Source organism: Lepisosteus platostomus, chromosome 5 (assembly GCF_059453375.1).
Source record: "Lepisosteus platostomus isolate fLepPlt1 chromosome 5, fLepPlt1.hap1, whole genome shotgun sequence".
Classification (NCBI taxonomy): Eukaryota; Metazoa; Chordata; class Actinopteri; order Semionotiformes; family Lepisosteidae; genus Lepisosteus; species Lepisosteus platostomus.
The window spans coordinates 58845856-58873460 of NC_142615.1; the positions used below are offsets into that span (position 1 = coordinate 58845856).

A 27605-nucleotide genomic window follows, 5' to 3' on the forward strand; every position below is an offset into this window, starting at 1 on the left:
GATATTAATTTTGGAACTTAAACATACAGTATATGGCTGGTCTCGGTACTTTAAAGAAAACATACACACCAGTATTCCATCTTCTTTAACCAAGTCTTTAACTAACGTGATACCGGAGTCAACAAGCATACTTTTAGAATTTGATTAAAAGGGAATTTTAAAACGAATTTGATTCACTCAAGGCTCCGCTGTTTTGTTGTGATGTCATTTTAATTAATGTTAGCTGTGATTAGGTGTCGTTTTTGTCTCTTTTAACTTAAGAGTTAAAGAGTTTAAGAGTCTGCTCCTTTCTTCCTGGTATAGAAATAACATGTTCCATGTTTACAACCACCACTATAAATTATTTGTTCAGCTCTAACGCCTGTCTGCGTTGACAAGGCATCTCAAAATGACATATTAATTAAGAACACGATCCTTCCGGTTACCATTCCTGTGGTTGGAGCGTTGTTTCACCCTTTTTCGTTCTTCTACAATACTTACAGACAGGGCTTTATCACTGGAGTTGTACAGAAGAAGTGTGCATCGGTCCATGAAAATCATCAGTACTGCTGTTGTTCTATGCGTAGTTTAACCGAGAGCACTTAAAAGATGCAAAAAGCTTTCAAAGAAAACAGAATTGAAAGACAGTAGAGTAAGGAGGTAAAAAAGCACTCCCCCGTCGAGGAATTAACCACTGTCGCCCGTGTGACTGGATATAAAAATAACTGATTCGTTTTTGCCCAGTCTCTGGAAGCTTTAATGCGATTATTTTTCCTTCCTTATTTCTTCATTCCCATGAATTTACTCTGTAGTAGAGGAAACACGAAAGTGGGAAATTGCAGGCATTCTCCCTGAGCATACACCAGTGGGGATGTAGCTCAGTGGTAGAGTGCATGCTTTACATGTATGAGGTCCCTGGTTCAATCCCTGGCATCTCCATGTGCTTTATATTATTGTGCTCACATCGCAATCTTCTGTTGAGTGAGAACTCTTTGTCGGTGTTCATAGAGAGCCAGGTTTACACAATGAAGTTCAGTCACACACAAAGTGCTACAGTGTTGCTCTGCTGTTTTAAATGTACCTCCAAAGCATTTAGTTCTGTTAACTACCAAATGATTTGAACTAATTTAACGTCATATTCAGGAAATCCAGAGAACGTCTCCACACTTGTCGTGGCTGTTGAAGAAATCACCTGTTAAATCTCACCCGGGATTTCTTGAGAGATCAATCAGCGAGCGAGTCCTCCCTCTGGACTCCGCACTAAACTGAAAGCTGCGCGAATTCCTCACTGCGTGTCCTGTACTGTTACAGGTGCTGTCGTGTAGATGTGGAGCACAGCCATAAGGACACTTTGAACTTTTTCCATATGTGAAGGAAAAGGCAAAAGAGCATGAATAGTATTAATCGTATAAAATATCCATGGTACAACTCGAGAAAGTACTGAAGGACTAAACAACGACTTTTGATGATTACAAGAGATTCAAGAAACACAACCATCCACACACGGGCTTGGATCCTGAACGCTTAAATTAAGACAAAGCGAAGGATACGAACTGTAAACTCTCTTCACGTCTTACAGTTTGTGAAATAAAAAAAATTCTTACTTTCTTAATAATTTCTTACTGCTGATAGGCGATTTATTGCATTTCAACAAAATCACAATTACAAACATTTTGGGTTAAACTGTTATTCACACACTCTAACGAAGATAAACGTTAGTGTCTTCCGGTGTGTGAGCCCATTTCAAAAAGAATAAAAAATAAGTTATATAAATTGAATTGTTCTACTTTTTATACTAACATAGTCTTATTTATATTTCAGTTAAATATTTTCTTCTGTAGTAATACTAGTCTCGATTTACAATTTTTTGACATGGTGCATCTTAAATAATTTTGTTATTAGTTTCGGTTTTGGAAAATCGAGCCCAGAAGCTACCAAAACTGGTAATGTTCACAAGATGTGTAATGTAATAGCAGCCTTCTGGGTGGAAAACAAAAAGTATTTCTTGGTATGAATCCTAGCTCTTTTATAGGCGGCATTCTAGGACTTCTTGCTTCAGAAATCCTGTCAACGCATCGTACGTTTCTACTCCATCAATATCAGCAGTGTTATCACTACCAAACGCTAAGAATAGATCCTGGCAATACTTCATGAGATCGTCTTTGGAAAATTGTTTATTTTATTTTTAAAAAATATTTTCAATACCTTCCAAAAAGTCGAAAGTTTCAATTGCATGCAACTGATGAGATCTCTCTTCGATGGAAGTTATAAGTACATCCAAAACACGTTTCTTGTGGATCCAGAAGAGGATCATTATGAGGCTCAAAACATGCCTGTCTCTTCTTTTTTTGAGGACGAATTGATTATTGAGGTGTAATCATTGGTTCAAAACCCAAATCATCTGGTATCGCTGTTGTTTTTTTGTTAGTTTCTTCAAATCCTTCAATTGATCTTCGATATCGAGGGATAATATCATACAAGTTGTGGTTTTCTTTTAATCACCAATTTTATTAAAATGTCACCTTCTTTTACAGATGTCTTGCATGTATCACAAGATATAACAGTCCTTGCATCTTCAGGTAAAATGTTTTAAAAAGTACAACAAAAGTACAATATACTGAACAGCATTTATGCTTACATGTATATTAAAATGAAGGTACATATACCAAGATATTAAAATACAATTGTACAGATTTGTGAAGTTTTCCACCAAATCTGCACTGTAATTTTGAAGTATTATAGCTGAGAATGCAAGGTGAGTATGAAGATCAAATTCAATGAGTGAAAATGATTTTCTTGGAAGTTGCCGATGTTGGTCATTATTGATCATTCCAGGTATATTGACTTAGGTACTCAAATGTTTACTTGTTGTAGCTTGAAATGTGCAAAACACTCACATTTCTTTCAAATATGAATATGTTTTACTGAATCTAGTGCTCTGTACTCGTCAATCTGGGTGCTATAAAATACCTATGGTTTGAGGTGCAGTATAAAGTGAATATTGGGGTGTCTCTAGTGCTGTGGGATGCTGCGTTTTAAATTGAGCAGCTCCTGAAGGCAGGACAAGGAGTCTTAGATAGATAGATGCAATTTCTTCTCATGGGATCAATAAAGTATCTATCTATCTTAACCTTTTGATTTGAAGGGAATGTAAATAACAGCCAGGTTGTCTCTTTGGTTGTGTTGTATCTGGCTCTGTCGACAGTGCCTTTTGTTCCTTGTGTGGATTAAATCATACTTATGAATTGATCACAAACATTTAGGCATTCTCTCCTTCTGGGGTTGATTTTATCATTGTGAGTGGCCAAAGGTTCCTTATATATTTAATTAAAAGTCTTTAATTGTACAAAATTAAGAAATTACAAATGAATGACAAAATGGTTTTAAAAAGTTTATTTTTAAAAAGGAAACGTTAAGAAAATGTCTATACATTTCTGCACATCAGAAATCTTCAGAATTCTATATCAATTAATAGTTTTATTTCAGAAACATATCATATTGTACAAGAAAAAAAGACTGGAATAGGGAACTTTAAGGTCTCCCTGTTTTAAAACACAAACTGCAGGTCCTGTAGACAAAGTCAATGAGGACAGTGACTCACTGGTCAGAGCTCTCAGGTGACAGACAGTGTCAGTGTGGAAGCAGTGGAGTGAAGTGGACTCAGGTCACAGACAGTCTCAGTGCTCAGAACTGTTGTAAGACTGTGTGACTCTGTTGGTGAAGCTCTTCTGTGTCTAGACCTGCTGGAGGAGGTTCTCCCAGAAAGCTCTGTCAGTCTCACAGTGCCCATCCTCTCCCTGAGAGTCATCCCCAACATCATCGTAGTCAGTCCTATCAGGGGCAGGGGCTCCTTCTTCAGAGGGCAGTGTGGGCAGGACCCTGTCCACTCCAGGGCCAGGCTGGAGGACACCTGACAAAGAGACAGACTCATGATTTGTCAAATGAGCCAGTTATTGAAATAATATTGTTACATATTAGGATTATGAAAATTGTGAATATCAAAAATGACTGAGTAGATAAATTAAAAAATAAATTAATCATAACCCCCTACTTTTAAAGATTTTGCCAAGAATATACCCAAGCATTTGGTATAGTTAAAGGCACATAAGAGATTTGTTCTTTGGAACAGCTTTATTGAAAAAAGTAATAGTTCAGACAATTAGTTAAATATTTGTTAACAACACTACACACAACATAAACATACAACACACAATTACAAATTTGCTAACAAGGTGTTTTAGACACCTACATCCTAAACACCGAGAAAATCCTCAAACTGCTACCAAGTATTCAGCTTTTACAGAACACCTACATAAAAGAAAGAGATAAACCAAACCTTCTAAACCAAAGACATTACAACCTACAGTTAAATCTCTTTCTTTGTGAACCCAATTGCTACGAAATGAATGGGAACCTATCTCCCTGTTCTAAAGATGCTCCCACTAGCCAGGAGAGGCACTTTTTAACTAAGGGATTATATAAAAAAGAAATAAAAGTTTCTAAAAACAACAGAAAGGCAAGGTTCAAAGACTAAACTCCAGTCCGGTCTTTCCAGTTGATCTGGACAAGTAGTAGAAGCAAGAAGTAGCTCTCGCCTTCTATCATTGACAGTTGATTGACAATCATTTAACCAGAACTTTATGGTTGCTTTGATCTCTGAATCTCACACCTCAGCATCTCAGCAAACATCTCCTTGCTTTGCAGCCCCTAGCCATGTACTGGAATTGGAATTGGAATTGATGACATTACCCAGGTGTACCTAGATTTTGTAAAACACTTACATAGTCACAATAGTGTAGTGAATGGGGATTTTAATTTTCTGTAACAATAAGAAATTATAGCAGTATATTTTGAGAGTACTTGTAGACTTTTAGGAACTAATCAAACATAATAATCTATAGTCTCACACATGTATTCTAACCAGACAATATACAATTTATTGATATAATCATAATTTGCATAACAAACAATAAGCATAATAGAACATACTGTATCTGAGAAGTACTCTGCTTTGATATCAATGGCTATTAGTGGGCTAACAGTTATAGTATACAGAATAGATGTTACAATATTGTACTCAAAAGCGTTTAATAGGTTTTTTTAATTAAATTGTATCTTTTTGGAAGAATTGATGATTCAGTGTAGAATTAACTTATACTTATGAAGTATCAATGCTCTAAAACCACAGTGAGGAAGACCTAATAATTTCTGAGCCTAGTAATTCTCTCTGCAGTCAGAGAACAGAATTCCTGGTCTTGGGGAATCTAAAGCTGCTGATCAATTTAAATTAATTTAAATCTGATTGGCTAGGTGTGTCAGTAGGTGGGTTTCAGTGACACTGTGATCTTTGTGATCTAACTTTGTACAATTCAGGTCACTCAGTCTTTATTGGCTGTTATTGATCCTTGTAGGACATGATAGAGTGAAGCTACTGCTACTGCAAAATGCCTGATTCCCCCCTGTCTTGGATGACAGTGCAACAGAGATGGATTATCTTTCCCATCCCTGAAATACCTAACCCACACTGAGCCCCCTGGCTGTACTTTTACCTGAAGTGGGGTCTTCCTCATTGCTGAACACATCACTGTACCCAGAGGGTGTCTCATCAGAGAGGAGTCTCCCTGTGAACAGAAGAGCAGGTCAGTAATGGCTCTGTCATTCTGACACAGACTGGCCTGTCAGAGACCTCTTCTCTTCTAGGTAGTGTTTATTTGAAGATATGAAATTAGGTTGAGACTAATTTCTAATGACAAAGGCTACTGTGGGCTGGTACAGGGGGTACTCCTGAGTCTTATTTATAATAACTCACCTGACACAGTGTCTGGACTCTGGGGCACAGTGATGGCATCATCATAGTACTCAGGGGCCTCTTCTTTCACAGAGGACATCAGCTTTCCTAAAGCACACAGAGCACAGCTTCACTGTCACACATCAGCACACTGAGTTATCTAGAGCACAGGACTGCTGGAGCTCATCAGAACACACTGATTAACTGAACATCACACAGGATCTAAAACTCCAGGCTCTAAGCACAGGAGATCAGGGGGAACCTGATTTCCAGTCCTATTCACAACTGTAATAAATGTAAAACAATTCCTAGATTTTCAAATAAGATGTTGAAGGAAAACAGGGCAGAGAAAGTTTGGCTGTATTTGGACAGAGAGGGTGGTGATGTGAACCCTATGAGATACTGAAGAGGAGCCGGACACTGTCAGCAGTGACCCAGATTGAGTGTGCAGGGCTGAGATCACAGAGAGAGAGTCAGATTCATGTAACTGGTACAGAATAGTACAGACTCCGTATTCAGAGGCTGAGATCCAAGAAAGAGTAGAGAGATTCAGACTCTGTGGGAGTCCAGACTGGAGTTTAGTCTTTGAACCTCATAAAGAGAGCTTGCCTTTCTGTTGTTTTTAGAAACTTTTATTTCTTTTTTATATAATCCCTTAGTTAAAAAGTGCCTCTCCTGGCTAGTGGGAGCATCTTTAGAACAGGGAGATAGGTTCCCATTTATTTTGTAGCAATTGGGTTCACAAAGAGAGAGATTTAACTGTAGGTTGTAATGTCTTTGGTTTAGAAGGTTTGGTTTATCTCTTTCTTTTATGTAGGTGTTCTGTAAAAGCTGAATACTTGGTAGCAGTTTGAGGATTTTCTGGGTGTTTAGGATGTAGGTGTCTAAAACACCTTGTTAGCAAATTTGTAATTGCGTGCTGTATGTTTATGTTGTGTGTATTGGTGCAGAGTTTCCCCATGTGATTGGACTGAAATAACCCACCTGACAAGGCATCTGGACTCTGAGGTACAGTTACAGCATCATCATAGTACTCTGGGATCTCTTCTTTCAGAGAGGTTATCGAGTCTCCTGAACCACACAGAGAGACAGAGAATTTACACTTCAGGACTCAGACTTACTTTGACCATAGAGCTGCAAAGTAATTGGAAAGTGTGATTTTAAATGTTTTGTGGTGTATAGTTAAGCCAAAACTCTAGGGTCGCTGATTAATCTGATCTGAAAGGCCGTTTTTACAGCATGCTGTTCCGCAGTCTCCTTTTCTATCAAAACCAATGAGAGCACCCCAGTATTGACCAGGTCTAGTTTTGCTCGGCATCTATGATTTGCTGATGTAGCGGCAATGCTTGTTAATAAGACAGAATTAAGCGTTGGTATGCTCCTAAAGTAGGCCCCATCTCACCCTCCATCTCTGTGGTGCAGCCACAGAGAAAGAATTCATGCAGGCTGATTTAAGATGTTTTCTTTTGATAAGAAACAAGCTCCCAGACGGGGATGCAATTAGCTAAGCCTGGCTATCATGATCAATGGTCAACCATTGGCGCCTATCAGTCTAGGGAGTGCCGAATGGACATCTGGACTGCATTCCTAAGTGTCAAGAGTAAGTGACTCATATCTCACCTTGACCAACCAATCAGGGACTGGCAGGGTGTGGTAATACCACGTGGGTCTCCAATGCCCGCCAAACTCTCAACCAATCAGCACACATCTGGGTCTTGATCAAAAAGGGAGCGCAAGCTCAGATCGGAGCTCTCCTTGGCCATTTGCGCGCATCCTCAGAGACAATCACGTGACAACTGCTGTTGTCTGCAAAAGGACTTGGACTTTGTTCTAAGCGCGAGGCCGAGGATCCCGTACGTACTCAGAATTCTACCAACGTGAATGCTGCGCTTGATCAACGGCAGCCTACAGTTGGACCCTCGTCGACAACCTGAATAGCTTATTCAGAAGCAGCGCTGGACCGGGAACGAACCAGCTTCTTCCCAGGCAAAAGAGTGACTTGTGAGGACTCGCAGTCACACTCTGTGCATAGAGACTTTCTACTAGCCAGCCGGACTGCTGGTAGATCCCCTCGGAGCAACGACTGCCCTGCGCACCGCAGTCAGATTCCTCCGCCCGTCCTACTCCGAGCTGCACCTTGACTGGTTGGCCGGTAGCCAGAGGACGCCGACACAACGCCCATTGGACAACCGCTGGAACCGAGGCTGCAACAGAGCCTGTCAGCTGGTTTGGTGTTCATGCCGGGAAATTCCAAATCCATACACAGTGGATAAGTAAACCCCATGTTCTACATTGTGTCTCGAGAATTCAATTGTACCTCAACACAAGTTGTTATCAATTTAATTCATGCGTAATGTATTTACTTCCGAGTTTAAAGTAACAGTGGTTAATAACACTGATTAGCGATTTGGTAACCGAACGATATATATTGACATATATTCTCTATTGTGTATCTCTTTGTGTTTGCATCTCTTCGAGATTATATACCTTGTATATTGATAACCCTCACAGTAAGGTCTGCCGCTCGTATCCAGGCAGACTAGTATATGTTTGGTGCACAGTTTATATTAAGAAATGTATCCCGTGTATTGAACCCGTGTGTGTGCGTTGTTAGTTGTTCTGACGATTGATTTTCTAAAAGCCCCAACGAACAACCTCGTGATTACTGCTACAATTAATAATTGTCTCAGTAAACCCATCAAACCACTACACTGAGATAAGGCTAGTGTGAGGCAACACTGAAGAAACACGTGGGGTTATATTTATATAATTCAGGATTTTCTACATAAGTTCTCTAAACGTCAGCCTGGTTTGAGGTGAGAGTGAGTACTGGACTGAAGACCTCCTCACTCCCACACTGAGCCCCTTGACTCCATCTCCCCTCACCTGGTACTGGGTCTCCCTCACTGTCCTCCACATCATCGTATCCAGAGGGCAGCTCGTCAGAGAGGAATCTCCCTGTGAACAGGAGGACAGATCAATATTACCTGCAGTCAGACAGCAGACTCATTGTCTTCCACTGGCTGTGGAAGAAGGCAGGGTGTGAACAGTATCTCAGAGTTTGTGTGTATAAGGCAGATCAGGAACTGTGAACTGTGGTGTCAGTTACTTTGACACCAGTTGAGAAAAAACAATCCTACAGTCAGTCAGCACTGTCTCTTACTGGGAGAGAAGCCAGGTTGTCAACAGAAACACAGAGTTTATGATGCTTTTCTTCACTTACTTTGACAGCAGTTGAGAAAGAAAACTCTACACATTTAAAACCAGTATGGTGAGATTTTCTACAAGTGTTAAGTCCTCAGATCTTCCTCAGAAGATGGAGACTAATCACTCCTGAAGACTCTCTCCACTCACCTCTCCTGGGGGCGCTGTAGGTTCCCTCTCTGGCCAGTTTGTACTCTATTTCCTCGTAAACGGCATCATGATAGGGGGCGAGTGCTCCCTTAGATAGGGCTGTGTGAGAAAATAGACACTCAGGGTTAACATGCAGGGAGAGGAGTACAAGATCAAACATTGACTACTAAACCTTCTTTGGACATTACAGCACATAAATGTTATGCTTCTGGATTTGCAAATTTCCTGATATCTCCATCTGTAATTGTTGATAATCTTTTTTAAACTTTAAATGGTTTTCTCTACCAGGTCTCTACCAGGGCACAGCCGGTGCCCCTCAAGGCTGTGTGCTCAGCCCACTGCTCTACTCCCTGTTCACCCACGACTGTACTGCTAAGTTCAGCACAAACACCATCACCAAGTATGCTGACAATACCACAGTCGTGGGCCTGATCACTGACAACGATGAGGCTGCCTACAGAGAGGAGATAAAACAACTCGCAGACTGGTGCCGAACCAACAACCTATGTCTCAACATCAGCAAAACCAAAGAGCTGATTGTTGACTTCAGAAGACAAGGAAAAGTTCACTCCCCCATCTACATAGAAGGGTCTGCGGTGGAGATGGTGAATAACTTCAAATTCCTAGGCGTTCACATCTCTAAGGACCTTACATGGACACTGAACACCTCCAGTCTCATCAAGAAGGCACAACAGCGGCTGTACTTCCTGAGAAGGCTGAAGAAAATACACCTACATCCACAGATCCTCACCAACTTCTACAGATGTACGGTGGAGAGCATACTGACCAGCTGCATCACAGTCTGGTACGGCAACTGCACCGCATCCGACCGTAAGGCACTACAGCGGGTGGTCAAAACTGCCCAACACATCGTCGGCAATGCCTTACCATCCATCCAGGAAATATACAACACCAGGAGTCTGAAAAAAGCCACCAAAATTATGTCTGACCCCACTCACCCCGGTCATAACTTGTTTGTTCCCCTACCATCTGGCAGAAGGTTCCGGTCACTCCAGTCGCACACAACTAGACTCCAAAATAGCTTCTTCCCCAGAGCTGTCAAGTTGGTGACGCCCCCACTCCCTTCCACCTTATTATGATCTCTCCTAACATCCTCCTGTACCCACAACCACTGTACTCCTACACCACCACACACACGTAAGCCAAAATTGTACTGTCCCCTCGATAGCCCAGTAAAATTGTAACAGGCATAATAATATTCAATATTAATTAACCACACTACTTTTAACCACTGTTTTTTTGCACTGTTCCAAGAATTACCTTGCACTGTTTTTGTCCTGTTAAATTTTCTCTGCGGAATTTTGCACAGTTTTCGATTACTTGATTACATGTTATTTATGTTATGTTATTACATGTTACTATTATTGCTATTGTGTAACTGTCTTATTGTGTAACTGTCTATTGTCTCATCTTCTGTCCTATTTATATACTGCACCTGAGTGACTAATGAGAAACACTTTTCATTATACTATGCACCTGTGTAAGTTTAATGACAATAAAGTTGAATTGAATTGAATTGAATTCTTCCTCAAGGTAATTATGTAAATATAAGTTCCATGTGAGTGACAGAACTGACCACTAGAGGTCACTATGTGGATGGAGAGTTCCCTCCCTACCTTTCCTCAGATTCCTGTTCTGGATCAGCTGCCCCACTAACAGGGCCAGCACCACGAAGAGCAGAGCCCCCAGCAGCAGGAGGACCAGGGGCGAGGCAGACAGGCCTCCCAGCGGCTGTGTCTGGGGTGTTGTCCTGGTTCTGCCTGAGAGAGGGGGAGACAATGGATGAACAGGGATCAGGAGAGGTGCTCTTGGGCTCATATACACTTCGACACATGTCCTGTTCTCCTCCTGTTCCGATATGTGGCTCTCATGGCTTCAGGGTGAACCCAAGATCAATGAAGAACAGTTAAGGATTCCCAATCTAACCCATCAGGACTGTCACTAAATCAGTGTGGAAAGAGAGGACACTAGCACAAGATCTACACTGGAAATCTGAAAACACTGATCTTCACTCTGAGAGAGGAGAGGAGACACTACAGCTACACTGGGAATCTGAAGAGACAGAAAGACAGGAGTTATCAATGACAAGGAAGATTTCTGTTCACCTGTAGCTGTTGCTGGACTGGCTGTTGTCTCTGACAAACCTGTAAAAGAGATAGGAGAACTGTCATTGTTTTGTCTTTGGTTTTAAAGCAAGTTGAATCCAGAGTGGTCTTAATAAAAAAAAATCTTTACATTTGTTCCTTGAGGTCAAATCTAGGATTGCTGGATGAATGGTGTCTTGTTCAGAATTAAAGCCTAGTGCTGTTCACACACACATGGCTTTAAAACATCCAAATCTTGTGACTGATGATCTTTGTTGGATTAGTTAGATAGATATTAAGCAGTGATAGGGTATGGGTGACATCAGTCTAACTTCTCCATTGATCTGCTACCTTGTTCGTTCATCTACAGTGCTAAGACTCTCCTCACCTGTACAGGTAACCCCTGCATCCTCCTTGTGTCGACAGTCGCTCTGATTCAGTCCAGAGTGACAGCAGTCCCACAGGTGAAGTTCACTGCCTGTGCAGTTCACCTCGTCCAGCCAGATGGCGCCGTTTCCTGGTCCGAATGAGGCCTCTATTGCTGCACTCACTGCGTCCCCACAGCCCAGCTGTCTGCAGACCACCTGGGCATCCTGCAGGTCCCAGGAGTCGTCACAGACTGTCCCCCAGGAGCCCTCGTACCGCAGCTCCACCCGGCCAGAGCAGTTAGTGCCTCCAACCAGGCGCAGAGCCAGTGGGACTGAAAGACAACAGAAAGGTTACCGAGTGTCATTAGATCTGTGACTGTAGACGAGAGCAGAGAGCTTACTGAGTGTCTTCAGCTCAGTGACTGTGGTAGAGGTTAGTGAGGTATTGAGTGGCTCTAGAAGAGAGCTGTATGGTTACTGTTCCTCAGCTCAGGGCTGCAGTGTCTCTGACTGTTTTACACACTGAACTCACCTGGGCAGTGCTGCTGTGGCTGCTCTTCCTGAGGGGCTGGAGTGCTTCTGTCAGCTTCTTTTCTAGGACCTTCAAAGATTAATAATAATTATTTCATTTTATACATGTTTGGAGATAAATTAATAAGAATTCAGTTTAAAGCTTTTGTCTGTTCTAAAAATGGCAAAACACTAATTCACAGAGCATTACTCTTCCCTCTGTACCTGAGCAGGTGATCTCAGCCACTTCCCGATCTGTGCAGTCATTCTGACCCCAGGGGGAGGAGGGACACTGCCACAGGGTGGAGTCGTGTTTGCGACAGGAGACAAAGTCCAGCCATTTGGGATCAGGGCTCAGCTTGGAGTTTGTCTCTCTGACGGTGCCCTTGTCTCCACAGCCAAGCTGTTTACAGATCACTGCAACTGTGATGTCTGTCATGCTGTTGGCACAGATGCTGCCCCAGGTGCCATTGTAGTAAACCTCTGCCTGTCCTGAACAGCCTGCAGATAGCCTCAGGAGAGTGTGATCTGCCAAGACAGCAGGGAAAGTCAAAGGAAACAAACCCTGACAAGACAGCCCAACGTTTCAATCTGAACTGGTAAGAAACAACCAGCAAACAATGTGAACAGCAACCAGTCTCATTTCCTGTAATAATCTAGTTATAACTGACTCACGTAATGAAACAAGGACAGCTGTACAATAACATAGTTGACATGAAGGTGACAGGACTGTGTGGTTCTGTTCATTCAGAACCTGGACAGTGCATCACACAGAGCTTTAAAATCCCATTACATGAGCAGGTTCTGACCCAAAATGTAATTCTGATCAGCTTGGCTTTTCAGCAGCAGCACAACTAAGAGACTGAGGCATGAAAGTAGAATTTATCTTGAGTTTCTTTCTCTCTTTATTTATTTTGGCTGGGATGTGAATATGTGCATTCACAACTGTATCATAAATATAAATATTTATTTTAAAATTAATTCTGCATCCAGCTCAGTCTTTTCCTCAACAAGATGTATTTAAGCACTCCAGATGCAAACCATATCCACAACGTGGAATTTAAGAATATGGATTATTTTACTTAACTAACTTACTGAACACAAGATTCTCACATCCTCACAAGTCAAACATATCTAGGCACTCTAGATGCAAGCCATATCCACAATGTGGGATTAAATTATCTGAATCATTGTAATTTTAATTATCTCCCCTTACCTGAACACAGGATTCTCACATCCTCCTTGTGTCCACAGTCGTGCTGTCCCCACCATGCTGAGGGACACTCCCCCAGGGACGACTCATTCCCCAGACAGCCCACCTCGTCCAGCCAGATGGGTCCAGTTCCCTGGCTGAAGGAGGCTGGCACTGGGGCACTGAGGGCCGTCCCACACTGGAGCTGCCTGCACACCACCTGAGAGTCTGCCAGGTCCCAGGAGTCATCGCAGACTGTCCCCCAGGAACCATTGTGATAAACCTCCAGCCTCCCAGCACAATCATCTCCTCTCCCAACCAGCCTAAGGGATAGCTGATCTAGGACCAGAAAATTAGAGGTCAGGGGTCAGAGATCAGGAGTTCTAAGAGATCACCATGACCTCCTGTTACAAGTTGGCCCACTAGGCACAGCAGATACAGTTCAAGTACAGTGTTTCTTGACTTTTGATTAATTTAATATATACACTTACTGTAACAAATTGTTCATAAGCAGTATATATATATATAATATTATATATATATATTTAATATATACAGTAAGTTTAACATATTCCACATTGTTCATAAACAGTATACCAGATAAGTTATTTTTTCTGACCCACTGTTGGGCATAGAGACAATAGCTCCACCAGTATCAAATTGCATTATTCAGATAGATGTGTTTCCTGTAGATCCCAAAGACCCGAGTGTGTTTGTGACACACAGAAAAAACTGCACACACACATCTGTTGCCTCACTGACTGATCTGGGATTCCACTGAGCAACAGAGACATCAGCACACACTGAGAGCCCTGGAGATACAGAACAGGGGCTTATTCATACCTGGTGTTTTGGAAGAGGGAAGAGCTGAAGAAAGGAAGTCTGTGAAACAAACAGAGAGAGAGAAATCAGACTGTTAACCTTGTGTGAGAGGAGCAATTTAACACCAGAAATGAAACTACAAATAAAACAGCACTGATGTGATTAAGACAGTCCTCATTCTCTCTTTACCTGCTCCAGGTGAATCTCTGGTCATATTTGAGTCTGTAAAAGAGAAGAAAGGAGCTCATTTCTGTCCACAGGAGTGATGTTTCACCAGTGGAATGTCAGCTGTGTGTGGGGCTCAACTGCACATAACATCTGTAAACTTTGACTTTCTGAGACTCACTTTCTTTTCAGGCTCCTGTTTAATTGGGCTCTATTAATTAAACTTATTAAGCAGGTCAGATGTTAATTACAGGATACTGAGGTACAGAACTTTCTTTAATCTTTTAGAGCATTGATATCAACATAAATATAAAACTGAGCTTTAGTCCTCAGTGTATTTGTGCATCTATCCATCAGAAAGAAAATAACAACCTAATAACACCTTAGGGAATATTTGAGATAGATATGACATGTTTAAAACACACTCACATTTTAAGGAATATGTGTTTTCATCTTTGCATCTCTTACATAACTGGGAGTGTGTAACAGAGCAGATATTCAATAATGAAAACAGTGTGCTTCTGTGTGTAAGCAGAGGGAGTGTCACTGTGTTTTAAATACACGATTCTCACCAGAGCAGATGACTCCTGCGTCCTGTCCATGAGAGCACCCTGCTCTCCCCCATGTAGAGACAGCGCAGTGTGAGAGACGGCTCTCATTGCCCTTGCACTCAAACACATCAGCCCTTACTGGTCCACTGCCCTGTCCAAACCAGGCCTGTCCTGGTGCTGCTACAGCCTCTCCACAGCCCAGCTGCTGGCAGAGAGCCCTGGCATCTCTCAGATCCCAGTACAGGTCACACACTGTCCCCCAGTCCCTGAAGAGCCACTGTAACTCCACTCGGCCAGAGCAGGAGTCAGAGCCGTTCGCCAGCCTGAACCCTGTGTATCCTGCAGATAGGAGAGAACTTCACCAGCATGACACCACAGCAGGCCACAAGAAATACAACAAATTAAAGTACCAATACAGTGAAAAAAACTATAAGATCCAGCACATAGTGAGTGAGAAACCAATAGCAGGCATAGAATAAGGACAGATATTGTGATGCCATAAGGGATTGTTTCCTCAAAGGGTGCTACTTTCCCTGGGGACTCATTTTTCCAAGTTTTCCCCATACGTAAGATAACGATGTGCAGCTCATAGGAGACAATTAGCACCCTGCTCTAGGCCACATAAAACCAGGATGGACTTGGAGAAGACAGAAAAATTCCCCAATAATTGCCTCAGCCTGGCACATATTGAAATAAAGTATTAATAAACCGTCCCCAAGATGAAGGTTTTCACTTATATTTTTATCTCTACAATTCCAGTCTTAGGCCTGAAGAATAGCGTTGATATTTCTGTAACAGTCCTTGCCATCACACTGGCTGTTTACCTTACTTTTCCTAGCTTCATTGGTGAGGAGCTTTGTTACAATTGAAAAATCTACCTACTACCTGGTAACTGTACTTTTTTCCCACACAGTCTGAGTGGGCTGAAGGGTAGGCTGCTGCTATTAAAACAGGCTTTGGCACAGCCTAGGCTGATTCGTTTTCCCAGCCTCAAGGCTGAAGGGCAGTTTTCGCCATTGCACAGGCTGTAGATACACGTTTCACAAGACAGCCCCGGCAGAAAGCACCATCCCCTCAGTTCTTACACTGAACCACCTGTGTTATTTTCTTCCCCTAGCAGTCCCACACCGGGTGCCGATCGGAACACCAACACAGCCAACCGACATCCTCAAAAACAACAAGCTCCTATGTCTACTGTGCCAGGTCCAGGTCATATACTGTAAGTTCCAGCTAACAAATCATGTTTTAAATTAAGTCTGGTGTGTGGGGTGTGTTCTTGGGACCCTGCCTAGAACCTGCCGATTGCATGCTGCCCCACTCGACACTCCTCAGGAGATCACTCAGTCTATAACAGAGATCACCCAATCACAATATGTATAATTTACGACTCTATAACGATTGTTTCCATGAGTGAAAACAGTGTGACAATCTTACCTGTACAAGTCAGACCCACAGCTCTGCTCTGGGAGCAGCTCTGCTCTGGCCTGGCTGCAGTGGGGCAGTGCTGTAGCTTGGACTCTTGTCCTCTACACTGGAACTGCTCTGACCCGATTGGACCCTGGCCCTGTCCGAAATGAGCACCTCTGTGTATCACTGAAGGAGCCCCACAGTCCAGCTCCCGACAGACAACCTCTGCATCCTGCCAGTCAAAGTCAGAGTCGCACACTGAGGTCCAGGTGTTCTTGAGATTCACCTCCACTCTCCCGGAGCAAAGACTGTGTCCATTCACCAGCCTCACAAAACCTGCAATAGAGAACTACAGGCTGTCAGTCTGAGCAGGTAATCTCTCATAGTGCAGCTCATTGCTCACTGTCATTGAACCTGGCTGTCACGAACACGGACTGAAATCCGTGTCAGATCTTGTAGAAGACCCTATGTGATGCGGTAGGAGCTGGAGAATACAGGAGGCGTGGTAAAAGGGAACACACAGGGGTTTAATAGTGCACAAAATAATAGTGACAATCTGTGAGACAGTGTACGGGGAAGACAAAACGGCATCCAAATCGAAACGGCTCCAAGGGCAGGTCAAATGCACAGTCCGAGAGTCCATCAACAAGGAATCCATCCTGGGACGAGACAAAGTTAAAACCCTCGAGAGGGGGGAGCACACGGACAAACGAAACATGGAGGTCCAAGGGTAACGGGGCGAGATCCTCCAGACCCCGGGCTCAGGAAGCGGGAGGTGTCGGGGATGAGGCCTATGCCCTCAGGAGACGGATGTAGGGTTTCCTGGTGCTAGGCGGACCTCGCGACATCTTACCCTAATGATGAGCCCCAAGGACTGGAGGAGCTGGTCTTTAAATAATAACACTAAAAGGGCACACCTGGAGAGCTTAATCACACGAACAATAATGGGAGCAGTGGAGCGCCCTCTAGGGAGGGATGTCGGGCGTGACACTGGCGTCTGTGAAAATTAAACTTATTACCCTATGAAAATAAATTACCTTCATGTGAAAAATAGATATCATAGATTCTCAATTTAAATCTTGACTTCTTATTGTTCCATTCATAAACAGATTTACACCTATGATTAGGCGTAGAAAATTACATTTTATAAAAGCATATACTATTACAATCAATTGTACAATAATGCAAAGTGCTTTCAATAAGAATATAGATAATAGGATAGATATAGATAAGAAAGTAGATAATAGGATATAAAAATTAAATGAAAGAGAGGAGTGTTGGAAGAAAATCTGAAAGGTCAACGTCAAATAGTTAAACCAAAAAATATTTTGTGGCTGAATGTTTTAACTGAATGTAAAATTGATTAATTTCTTCCAGAAATAATGTAGATATATGTTAATCAAATAATTTTAGATGTATATTAAGATCAAAGAGGCTAAATCACCTATCTCCACCTCCACCTCCACCTGTTCTCTAAAATGTGTCTCTGAAGAAACTCAGTGCATTATTAGCCGTACACTGGGGCAAATAAAACTCACAGACACCAAACTGATCAGTTTGTGGAACATTACAAAGTACCCAAATTATCACTATCATTCCAGCTGCTCAACATGCCCATAACTATTACTACAGCGCTGACAGTAGTGCTACATGTTGCACACAGACTGCTGTGAAATCAATCAAAACAGAAAGTGATAACAAATCCATCCATGAATTCTGCTTCTTCCAGTTCAGTGGAGCCAGAGGTATGAAATTAATAGCTACAGAAGAAATGGCTGATCATTATCATCTAATTCACAAAAGAAGAGCAGCGTGTCACTCCAGGCGTTATAAACCCAAGGAACAGAGATCTCACATCCTGGCACTGCTGGAGCAGGACAGTCTGACCTGGGTACTGACAGATACTCTGGAGATGACCAGGACTGTCACAGCCTGGCACTGCTGGAGCAGGACTGTCTGACCTGGGCACTGACAGACACTCTGGACAATATGACAACACACACTAGCTGAGGGTAAGACACAGTAAAGAGAAACAGACCCTGAGGAAGTAAAGGCTCAATTACCGAAGCTCACTTCTATTAAGATTAATAGAAACAGTATTATTCTTCATGTATTTACAGTATATATTGGCTACAGATGTGTGCATATGTGAACTTATTTCAGGTACAGTGCCTACATATTATTTTCTAATTTGTAAAGGGATGAGCATGTGGAGACAAGACAAGATTGTGATTTCTGTCAAACCCATGAAGATTGATCTGCCATCCTCAGTCACCTGTAAGGTGACATTTAAAAGCAGGAAGCAGTTCACCCTGATGAGATGGGAGCAGAAGGAAGGGACTGATCACTTTTGAAAAAGATATTAAAGAGCTGGTAAGCAGCTTAACTGCCTGTTGTATTCCTTCATGTGAAGATGCTCATTCAAATGTTTAGCTTTAGTTTTTTGTTTTCTGGTTGTTTTTTATTGTTCTGTAAATAATTAAGCACTATTTTGGAAATGAAGGCTGTATTTGTGTTCATCCAAAGAGCTGCCTGTTTATAGCAGCTGGCTTCTGGGTTTGACACTAACTTACAAAGCGTTTTTGTTTTCTGAAACCTGAACCCTGGAAGAAATGGAACAGAGGGAGAAGGACATTTTCCCCTAGAAAAACTGAGATGTTACATCAGATTTTTTAGTTATTTTCTAAGAATGTGATTGTATTCATTATCTATTTAAAAAAGGTTACATATGTACACTGAGAACTGAGGGCACCTTTGCTAAAGGATTGTAGGAATATAGAACAGGTTACCCAGATATCCCAGCTTTCTTGAAGAAACAGTGGATGAGTTCCTTGGATCAATACTGACTACCAAATGGACCAGGAAGCTGAGAGATCTCCTCTACTTTGTAATAGATTAAATTTTGAGAGTACATATCAGTCATATTGTTTTTATTCTATAGTTTTTATTTCTATAGTTTTTAGATATTGTTGTAACTAATTTGTTTCACTCAATCTCACAGAATGTGGTCATTGTTGTTATGTTTGTAAATATATCAGAGAAAAGCAACTGATGTTCAATGTCAATGCTGTCATTCTTTGATCAATACAGCTCTTTGAATCTGAATTAAATAGAGAAAAGGGAGACTTAAGAGAGACACAGCAGAACTGTAAGTGAAAATGATGCTGGTGATTTACATGGAGGACAAACAGTAGTTTTCAAATCAAGACCAAGAATAAATTTGTTTATACGGATCTATCGGTCACATACTGTAAATTTATTTGTAGATTTACAGCCTTATGATCAAACACTGTCCTTTGGCCTCTTTATTGGTCAATTGTAAAACCTAACAGGAATCATACAGGTGGGGTTGGGGGTTTCAGACAGTTTTCAATATCTGTTCTACACACTGCAGAAAATACAATCCAGAAGGAGAAAAGACACAGTGACTGTGAGGGGTGCTGTCACAGCTCTCAGCAGGACAGGAGCAGTAAGAATGGGAGGATGGACAGATGGATTGTGATGATGGACTCTAGATAAATAGATGAGTTTTAATTCTCCTCAGTGCTGGAGACTGGAGAGAGTCTGTGTCTCCTACCTGAACACCTCACCCCAGCGTCCTGGATGTGAGAATAGCCGTACTGTTTCACTTCATCTTTTTCACAGTCCCTCAGCGCAGACTCTGAGCCGCTGCAGGAAACTTCAACTAGCAGGACTGATCCAGACCCTGGTCCGAAGTGAGCTCTTCCTGGTGCTGAAACAGCAGATCCACAGCCCAGCTGTCTGCACACCACCATAGCGTCATTCAGATCCCATTCATAACTGTTCACTGTCCCCCACTCTCCACCATGATACACCTCCACTGTGCCCTCACAGGGACTGGCACCATTCACCAGCCTCACATCAGCACTGCCTGCAGAGAGAGAGAAACAATCCCTATCACCATGTCTACAGGATATTTTTATATTAATACATTTTAGAAATACACCTGGTATTTTTATTTTGTTTTACCTGTTTGATTGGATTGCTAGTCTCTCCCATGGGGAACAAGAGACAGTGGAGTGACAGGAAGTCCACCAGCAGCCATCTTACCTCTCCCTCCACACACCTGTGTCCAGATCTTGTTATATATCTCTCTGTCCATATCAATGTGTGACTGCAGAGGGCTGTTCTGCTATGGTTACTACAGTGGACAGTAGCTGTAAAGACTGTGCTCATGTGTTTCTAAAAGCTGTGGTCAGTATAGTGGTCAGTGGCTGTAATGATCATGTTCCTGTGTTTCTGGAAGCTGTGGTCAGTATAGTGGTCAGTGGCTGTAATGATCATGTTCCTGTGTTTCTGGAAGCTGTGGTCAGTATAGTGGTCAGTGGCTGTAATGATCATGTTCCTGTGTTTCTAAAAGCTGTGGTCAGTACAGTGGTCAGTGGCTGTAATGATCATGTTCCTGTGTTTCTGGAAGCTGTGGTCAGTATAGTGGTCAGTGGCTGTAATGATCATGTTCCTGTGTTTCTGGAAGCTGTGGTCAGTATAGTGGTCAGTGGCTGTAATGATCATGTTCCTGTGTTTCTGGAAGCTGTGGTCAGTACAATGGACAGTGGCTGTGGTGTCAGAAGGCTGAATCACTGAAACCAGGTTTGGTGTATCTGGTGTATCTGGGTCTCAGGCCCCACATGTACTTAAAAGTGGACACTGACCACATGTCTGTATCAGGTAAGAGATTTAAACACTGATGAGTCTCTTCAACATTCTACTTTGAAAATAAGTTATAAAATCCAAAACAGAATCAATAAAAATATTTTTAATAGATGGGTGCTTCACAAGTTGTGCTGAAATATGTGAAGTGTAATGCTGCAGAAAGATGGAAAAGCAGTTCTGCAGCAGGAGATATAATTGAAACCCAGGTGCAGGACTTTCAGAGATTTATTGATCAGGGAGTAACAGATCAAATGCAGGCTGCTGATAATAGGTTGGGCTGAATTAAAAAGGCGAGCAGAAAGAAAACATAAAGAGGGACGCCCATCTCCCAGCTGAAATAAAGAAAAGAGAGGCTGGAGAGTTGGCGCAGAAAAGGGAAAAAATTAAAACAGAGAAAATATTTCAAGATCGAAGAGCAGGAGTAGTGAGAAATTAAAATAACCGAGTGATAAACTTGACTATGAGAGGAATGTGATCGCTAGGTTCACAAGGTTTGGCTCTAATGATGGAGATTCGGTGTTCTGAACAGTTTCAAATAAAGAGGTGATTAGTGTGACTGGGAGCCTGAATGAAAGACTGAAGGTTTAACTGAAAGACGTCCTGACCCAGTCTGAATGACAGGGTGAATGTCTGAATGAATGTCCAGTCTGAATGACAGGGTGAGCGCTCGAGGGAATATTGCTGCTGACGCAAGTCAGTCCCAGCCCAGACTGTACGTGAAGTGTGTATACTTATTGTCCAGGGCACATTTACAGTAACTAGATTTGTTCTTTTTGATTAAATTTTCAATCACCTTCAGTTTGGAGTGTGAAATATTTTTTTCCATTACATACTAAATGCTACAATTCATTTAAATACTACTTTTTATTCATATATTTTTTTGCTATGCTTACATGATAAATATGTGAACAATGTGTTTTAGCTTTTACCTCTCAAGATCTTAGTACATAATTCACAGATTGAATTATAGTTGCACTTAATAATGTAATCTAGAATCACAGTGCACAGGTTGTTGTTATTAATCTTTTTTTTAATTCCATAATGTAAGAAAAATTATCCCTATCATTAGTTATCTAAGACTTACAAACAACAATTCATTTAGCTGTGAAGTATCAGTCAAATGCAGAATAAACATGGAACAAGAATTAAACCTTTATCTCTTCAAAATGAAGGACTTCCAGGTCAAATACATGTTTCTTCCAACATAATAGATCCATTTCTCAAATAAAACTCCAGTCTGAACAGATCCCAAACTTTTGTTTAAAGTTGAAAAAACTACAAGATTTGCCTCAGGACTCCTGTGTTGTTACTGAAACTGGACATTGTTGTCTAAAAGCACCCAGTATGGATTCAGGTCAGAAAACTACAACACACTGCAATACAAATACCTACCACCTGAATGTGACTGTTATAACAAATAAACACAACTATATGTCTTGTCCTCAATCGTGTTACAATGTTAGATCCTTCTGTAATATAATTACCATAGTATCTAAAACTACTGTAATCATTCTCAAAAATAACCATGGATCAAAAATATTTTAATACATTTACCTTCAGTACTCCTATTTGTATTAGCACATTCACCTGCAATAATTACTAATATTATTTGTTAATCGGAAACGGGCCTTAAATATACTTTTATCTCTGATCACCTGTCTGTAATAGTTCTTTGCACTAAAATTGTCACCTTCTCTCAAAATACTCTATTTTTTAATAACATTTCCATAATGTCATAATGTTATTATTATTAATGTTACTTTAATAATACAGTAAATACAAAATGTGTCAATGGTAATAATACTGGAGTCTCAATAATACTCTAGTATTAAATAACACACTTATCTCATTTAAAATATTAGTCTAAAAATACTCCAGTGTTTAATAACACATATTAATTCATCAGTGTGTAAAATTAAATATCAGTCCGATCAATACAACAGTGTTTAAAAACACACTGATCTCTGTTAATACACTAGTCTGTTATTATACCTGTTAGAGAGGGCAGAATTGAGCACAATGAAATAAACAACCCCTGGTAAATATTTTGAAGACGTTGTATTATTGTTAAAACATTTGTATTCCTTTTTGTTTGCAAATGGGAAAATTTCCACAAGTCCTAGCACATGACCCAAATTACAGCCAAAATTTTGTATTTTATTATTATGGTAATAGATAAGGGATTGTCAAGTTGTACATCATTTTTGATAAGGTTGCTAAATATCTACAATATTAATAGTTATAATAATTATATGTTAGTACTTAAAAAACACTATCCTTAGTCTGTGTTGTGTGTAATAGTGTATAACTGCATATAAAACTATTAATACAGCATTAATAGAAAATAGTTTAAAAATTCATATAAGCTGAATTAATATTATGATTAATTGTAGAGGTGAAATTCTTGTTATTATTTATAATTATTTTTAATTATATAAGCTCCCTTATTTATAGCATCAATTATAATTTTAAGGGATATCCATAAAGCTGAGTTTTAAATTAAACAGAAAAGCACTTCTGCATACTGTGGTCACTACGGTGGGCAGTGGCTGTAATGACTGGAGAACTTCAGATGGCTGGTCCTGGGTTCCAGGAGACTGTGGTCACTATACTGGACATTGGCTGTACTAACTCTGTGGCTTCCAAGTCCTGGGACCAGTGTTTCTGTGTTAGTGGGACCTGTGGTCACAACAGTGGTCAGAGGCTGACAGGTACTTCACATGTTGTGCTGAAATGTGTGTGAGGTGTATATTCCCATTGTCTGTATGTGAATTGTTGACAATGATTTTCTAGCCCTTACCTGCCAACATCTAAACTTAACACATGATCATCAGATTAAATTATATTAAAGAACAACATTTTTCAAAAATACCAGACAGCCCAGTAAAACTGTACCGGTCGTAATAATATTTAATATTTATTAATTAACCATACTATTTTTAACCATACTATTTTTGCACTTTTCCAAGAATTACCTTGCACTGTTTTTGTCCTGTAATATTTTCTCTGTTTGCGGAATTTTGCACAGTTTTGATTACTTGATTACATGTTATTTATGTTATGTTATTACATGTTACTGTTTTTGCTATTGTGTTACTGTCTATTGTCTTATCTTCTGTCCTATTTATATAATGCACCTGAGTGACTAATGAGAAACACTTTTCATTATACCTTGCACCTGTGTAAGTTTAATGACAATACAGTTGAATTTAATTGAATTCAACAGGTTTAACATATAGGCACAGATACATTTATTGTGATGTTGTCCTGAGCAACTGCTCAAAAATCTAAACTTGAGTCCTGTGATTACGAATTAATTTTTAAATATTTAATTTGTATGATAACATGTAATTAAATATTTAATTTGTATTACTTATACTTATATAATTGGATTTGATAATAATTTCAGATTCCGAATGTAGTCAAAAACAATAAAGCATTCTTATTAAAACTTCACAATTTACAAAAAAAACCTGTCATTAGATAACTAACCTAAAAACACAAATTAAATTATTTAGCTGTTAAATAATAGACAAATCCTGTATAAACACAAAACACAACTACCATTTTTTAATTCTTCCTGTAATGCCACAATGTCTTGTAGTTGTTAATGTTATTAATGTTACACCTCAGTTTCTGATGAGACCCCAGTTAATAATAATACACCTACAATACTAAGAATTTCCACAATTTTGTTAATATTTTTCATTTTATAGCTTATAAACCAATAATGAATGTAACTTTTATCAGCCTGTGCTTTTCAATGTGAAAACAAGCAAGCCTGGTCTTTATGAACAAGGTATACAAATACAGATACATACAGTTTTATTTTCACACTATAAAAATACAAGAGGTAATTGTCCTATGACTGAAAATACATTTTCAAAATGTAATTGTATGTCTTTAAAATGAAGAATTCACATTCATAACTTCCTATCATATTGGAACACATATTCTTAAAACACCTAGAGGAACTACTTGTTTTCACAGCAACTGAATATCACACAGCTTAACGATAGAAACCTGGACTGTCTGAAGACACCAAAGATGTAATGACAGCATTAAAACTCCAGTCTTAATTCTCTAGCATAAACACTTTAGGTGGTGACAACATATTAACTGTATATCTATTAATACATCAGTCTGTAATAATTTAATATCAGTCTCAATAATAATTCACTATTTAAAAACACGTGTATCTCTATCAATGCACCAGTCTGTAATAAGACAATACAGAGGAGTCAGAATTGAACACAATAAAACAATAAACAACCCAGGGTATTTCTGAATCATCCTGTATAATACGATATTATTCTAGAAACATTTTTTATTGCTCACACTTTTTTTGTTTTCGAGTAAATGAAGACTTTTTCACATGTCACAGCATATCACTCAAATTGTCACTTATATATAAAGTTTATTATTACAGTAACGAGTAAGTTAAATAACTTTTTAAAGATTTTATACACTCCATGTTTTCACAAATTATTAATAGAGGGTGATAATGGCCAGCTTCTGCTCTATCCATCTATAACATTATTATTATATAATGTTTAGAAATCTTAAGAATATTTTTTAAAAATCCAATAAAAATTAAAAGCAACTAATTATATTTAGACACAGCTAATTATATTTCCTTACTTACAGAACAAGATAAAATACAGTTATAATATTTTTGATGAATACCCACAAAGCTGAATGTTAAATAAAAATTCAAAAATTGTTCAACCCACTTATTGCTCTATTTACATAAAAAATCTAATTAATTTAATTCCAGTTGTTGTCTGTCTGTCTGTACAGGAGAAGACTGGTCACTTACTGGCTGAGCTGTGCAGCACCAGGACAGCGAGAGAGAAGATGGACAGGCAGCTCTCCATTGTCATCAGGACAGAGCGCAGCTGAGACCCCTGTCTTCACCCCTGAGCCCACAGGGCAACTGAGCTGCTGCTCCGCACCCTGGACCCCCAGTAACAACACAGCCCCCCGCCCCGCCAATCACACCCAGCACTGCCTTTTCAGACTGATAGCAGGAACCTCTCACACAGGCGGGACGGCCAATCACACAGGGCCCTTTCAGTCTTCTCCATATATATCAGAGACACATCACTATTTCCTCTCCCTGAAGACACTCCCAGCAGTGCGGAGGAGAGGGGAGACAGGAGCAGCTCTGTGTCTCATAGGAGGAAACACAGATACCGATACAAACAGCAGGGCTGCAGGTGCTGCAGGGACAGGAAAGGATCAGATAAAAATAATTTGCACTTTTCTCTGATTTAGACAAGTTACGCAACTTTAAATAATTATCAAGTTATTCAATTATGTTCAATACAAAAGCTAAATAAAATTTGCATGCGAGTGTCAGGCAGTGTCCAGTGACTGGTGTCCAGCTGTGAGTCACAAAGAGGTTGTTGTATCTCCAGACAGCAGTCCTCAAGGTGGTAAAAAGGTCACTCAGTTAGCACAGGAATACAGAGACAAGCTATACGAACTGCCTGTCCTGTGGCTGTGAGCAGAGATCTGAAAAGCCCAGCAGTGACTGTCCCCTCTGTACAGAGCCTTGGACAGCAGCTCTTCCAGTAGAGTCCCTCAGACCCTCAGTCTATCTCTGCGCAGCTCCAGTCCACACAGATGTTCCACCCCCTCCAGCTGTGGCCCCAATGTCTCTCTGTGTGGAGCTGACTGTGAGACTAAGACTATCTAAAAATACAGTGGAGCTGATACACCCCCAGGCTGAACAGAGTGAGGACACAGCTCACCTCCTCCTTCTTATTATTATTAAAGGTATTAGTAGTTATGCTGTATTTAAAAAATCTCCTGTTCAATATAGCAGAGCTCCTGTGTTACAGCTTCACCGTAATAACTGCAGCATTAGGAGCAGCAGAGCAGGAGTCAGTTTCAAATTTGAAAAAGCAACAATATGATGAATTAAAAATAAACAGTCCTTCTTAATACAGCCTAACAGCAGTGATATAAGGAAGAGCTTTACTGGAGCCTCAGGTCAGACTCTGCAGTGAGTCTGAACATTGCGCTCTTCCAGGACAAGAAGCCAGGCTGTACTGTGAGGCTGTAGGTGTGAGTGTGATGAGGCTGTACAGAGACAGGAGAGCCCACTGTTAAGAGATCTAGTGCTGTATAGGGAGACACAAAAGGAGTCATGTGTTCACAGCTCCAGTGCTGTACAGGGTGGCAGGTCCTCTCCCTACACAGCTCTCCCATAGTGTCTCTCAGGGCTGAACAGGAGGGGCTGTTCCTGTCAAAAAGGAAGCTGACTCTCAGAGCTCCAGTGTCAGTATGAGGAGAAGCTCTCAGACCTGACTGCTGCCAGATCCTCTGAGCCTGAGTGGCCATGAGCACTGAGCTCCTCAGCAGCTGAGGAAAGCCTCCTGTCTCCTGTGGTCACAGTGTGGTTGAACACCTGCACTGTCTTCCTGCTCCTTCTCTTCTCTCTCCACCTTCCTGTCTCTCTTGCTGTGTGTGCTCTTATCTGTCCATCTCTCTCTCCTCTTCTCTCACTCTGACAATCTGTGCAGAGTATCTGAAGGGGATGTAACATCACTTGGCAAAGGAAAAAAAATTATCAGAAGCAGAATAAAAAAAACTCTTCTCAGTCAGCTTCACAGCTCAGACTCACACAAAGAGCTCTGGGTCCCTCAGTACTTTATCCAAACTCCTCTTTCCAGAAGAAACAGA

The 27605-nt window shown here is 40.7% G+C and overlaps 1 protein-coding gene and 1 non-coding gene across 2 annotated transcripts; one reads left to right on the top strand and one right to left on the bottom strand.

The window, feature by feature from the left end:
• The first annotated feature begins 846 nt into the window (after positions 1-846).
• Positions 847-918, top strand: trnav-uac (transfer RNA valine (anticodon UAC)). Its single transcript has one exon. It is a non-coding gene; the product is annotated as a tRNA-Val (tRNA).
• A 2795-nt stretch (positions 919-3713) lies between these two features.
• LOC148670325 (antigen WC1.1-like) lies at positions 3714-14335 on the bottom strand. Its single transcript, XM_088632963.1, has 12 exons — positions 14308-14335; positions 14140-14178; positions 13321-13635; positions 12330-12632; positions 12127-12195; positions 11615-11926; positions 10759-10902; positions 9122-9220; positions 8654-8725; positions 6752-6838; positions 5789-5875; positions 3714-3889 (listed from the first exon to the last, which is right to left on the bottom strand). The coding sequence occupies exons 1-12, from the start codon at positions 14330-14332 to the stop codon at positions 3714-3716; spliced, it is 1728 nt and encodes a 575-aa protein (XP_088489089.1). The 5' UTR covers positions 14333-14335.
• Between the last annotated feature and the right edge of the window lie 13270 nt (positions 14336-27605).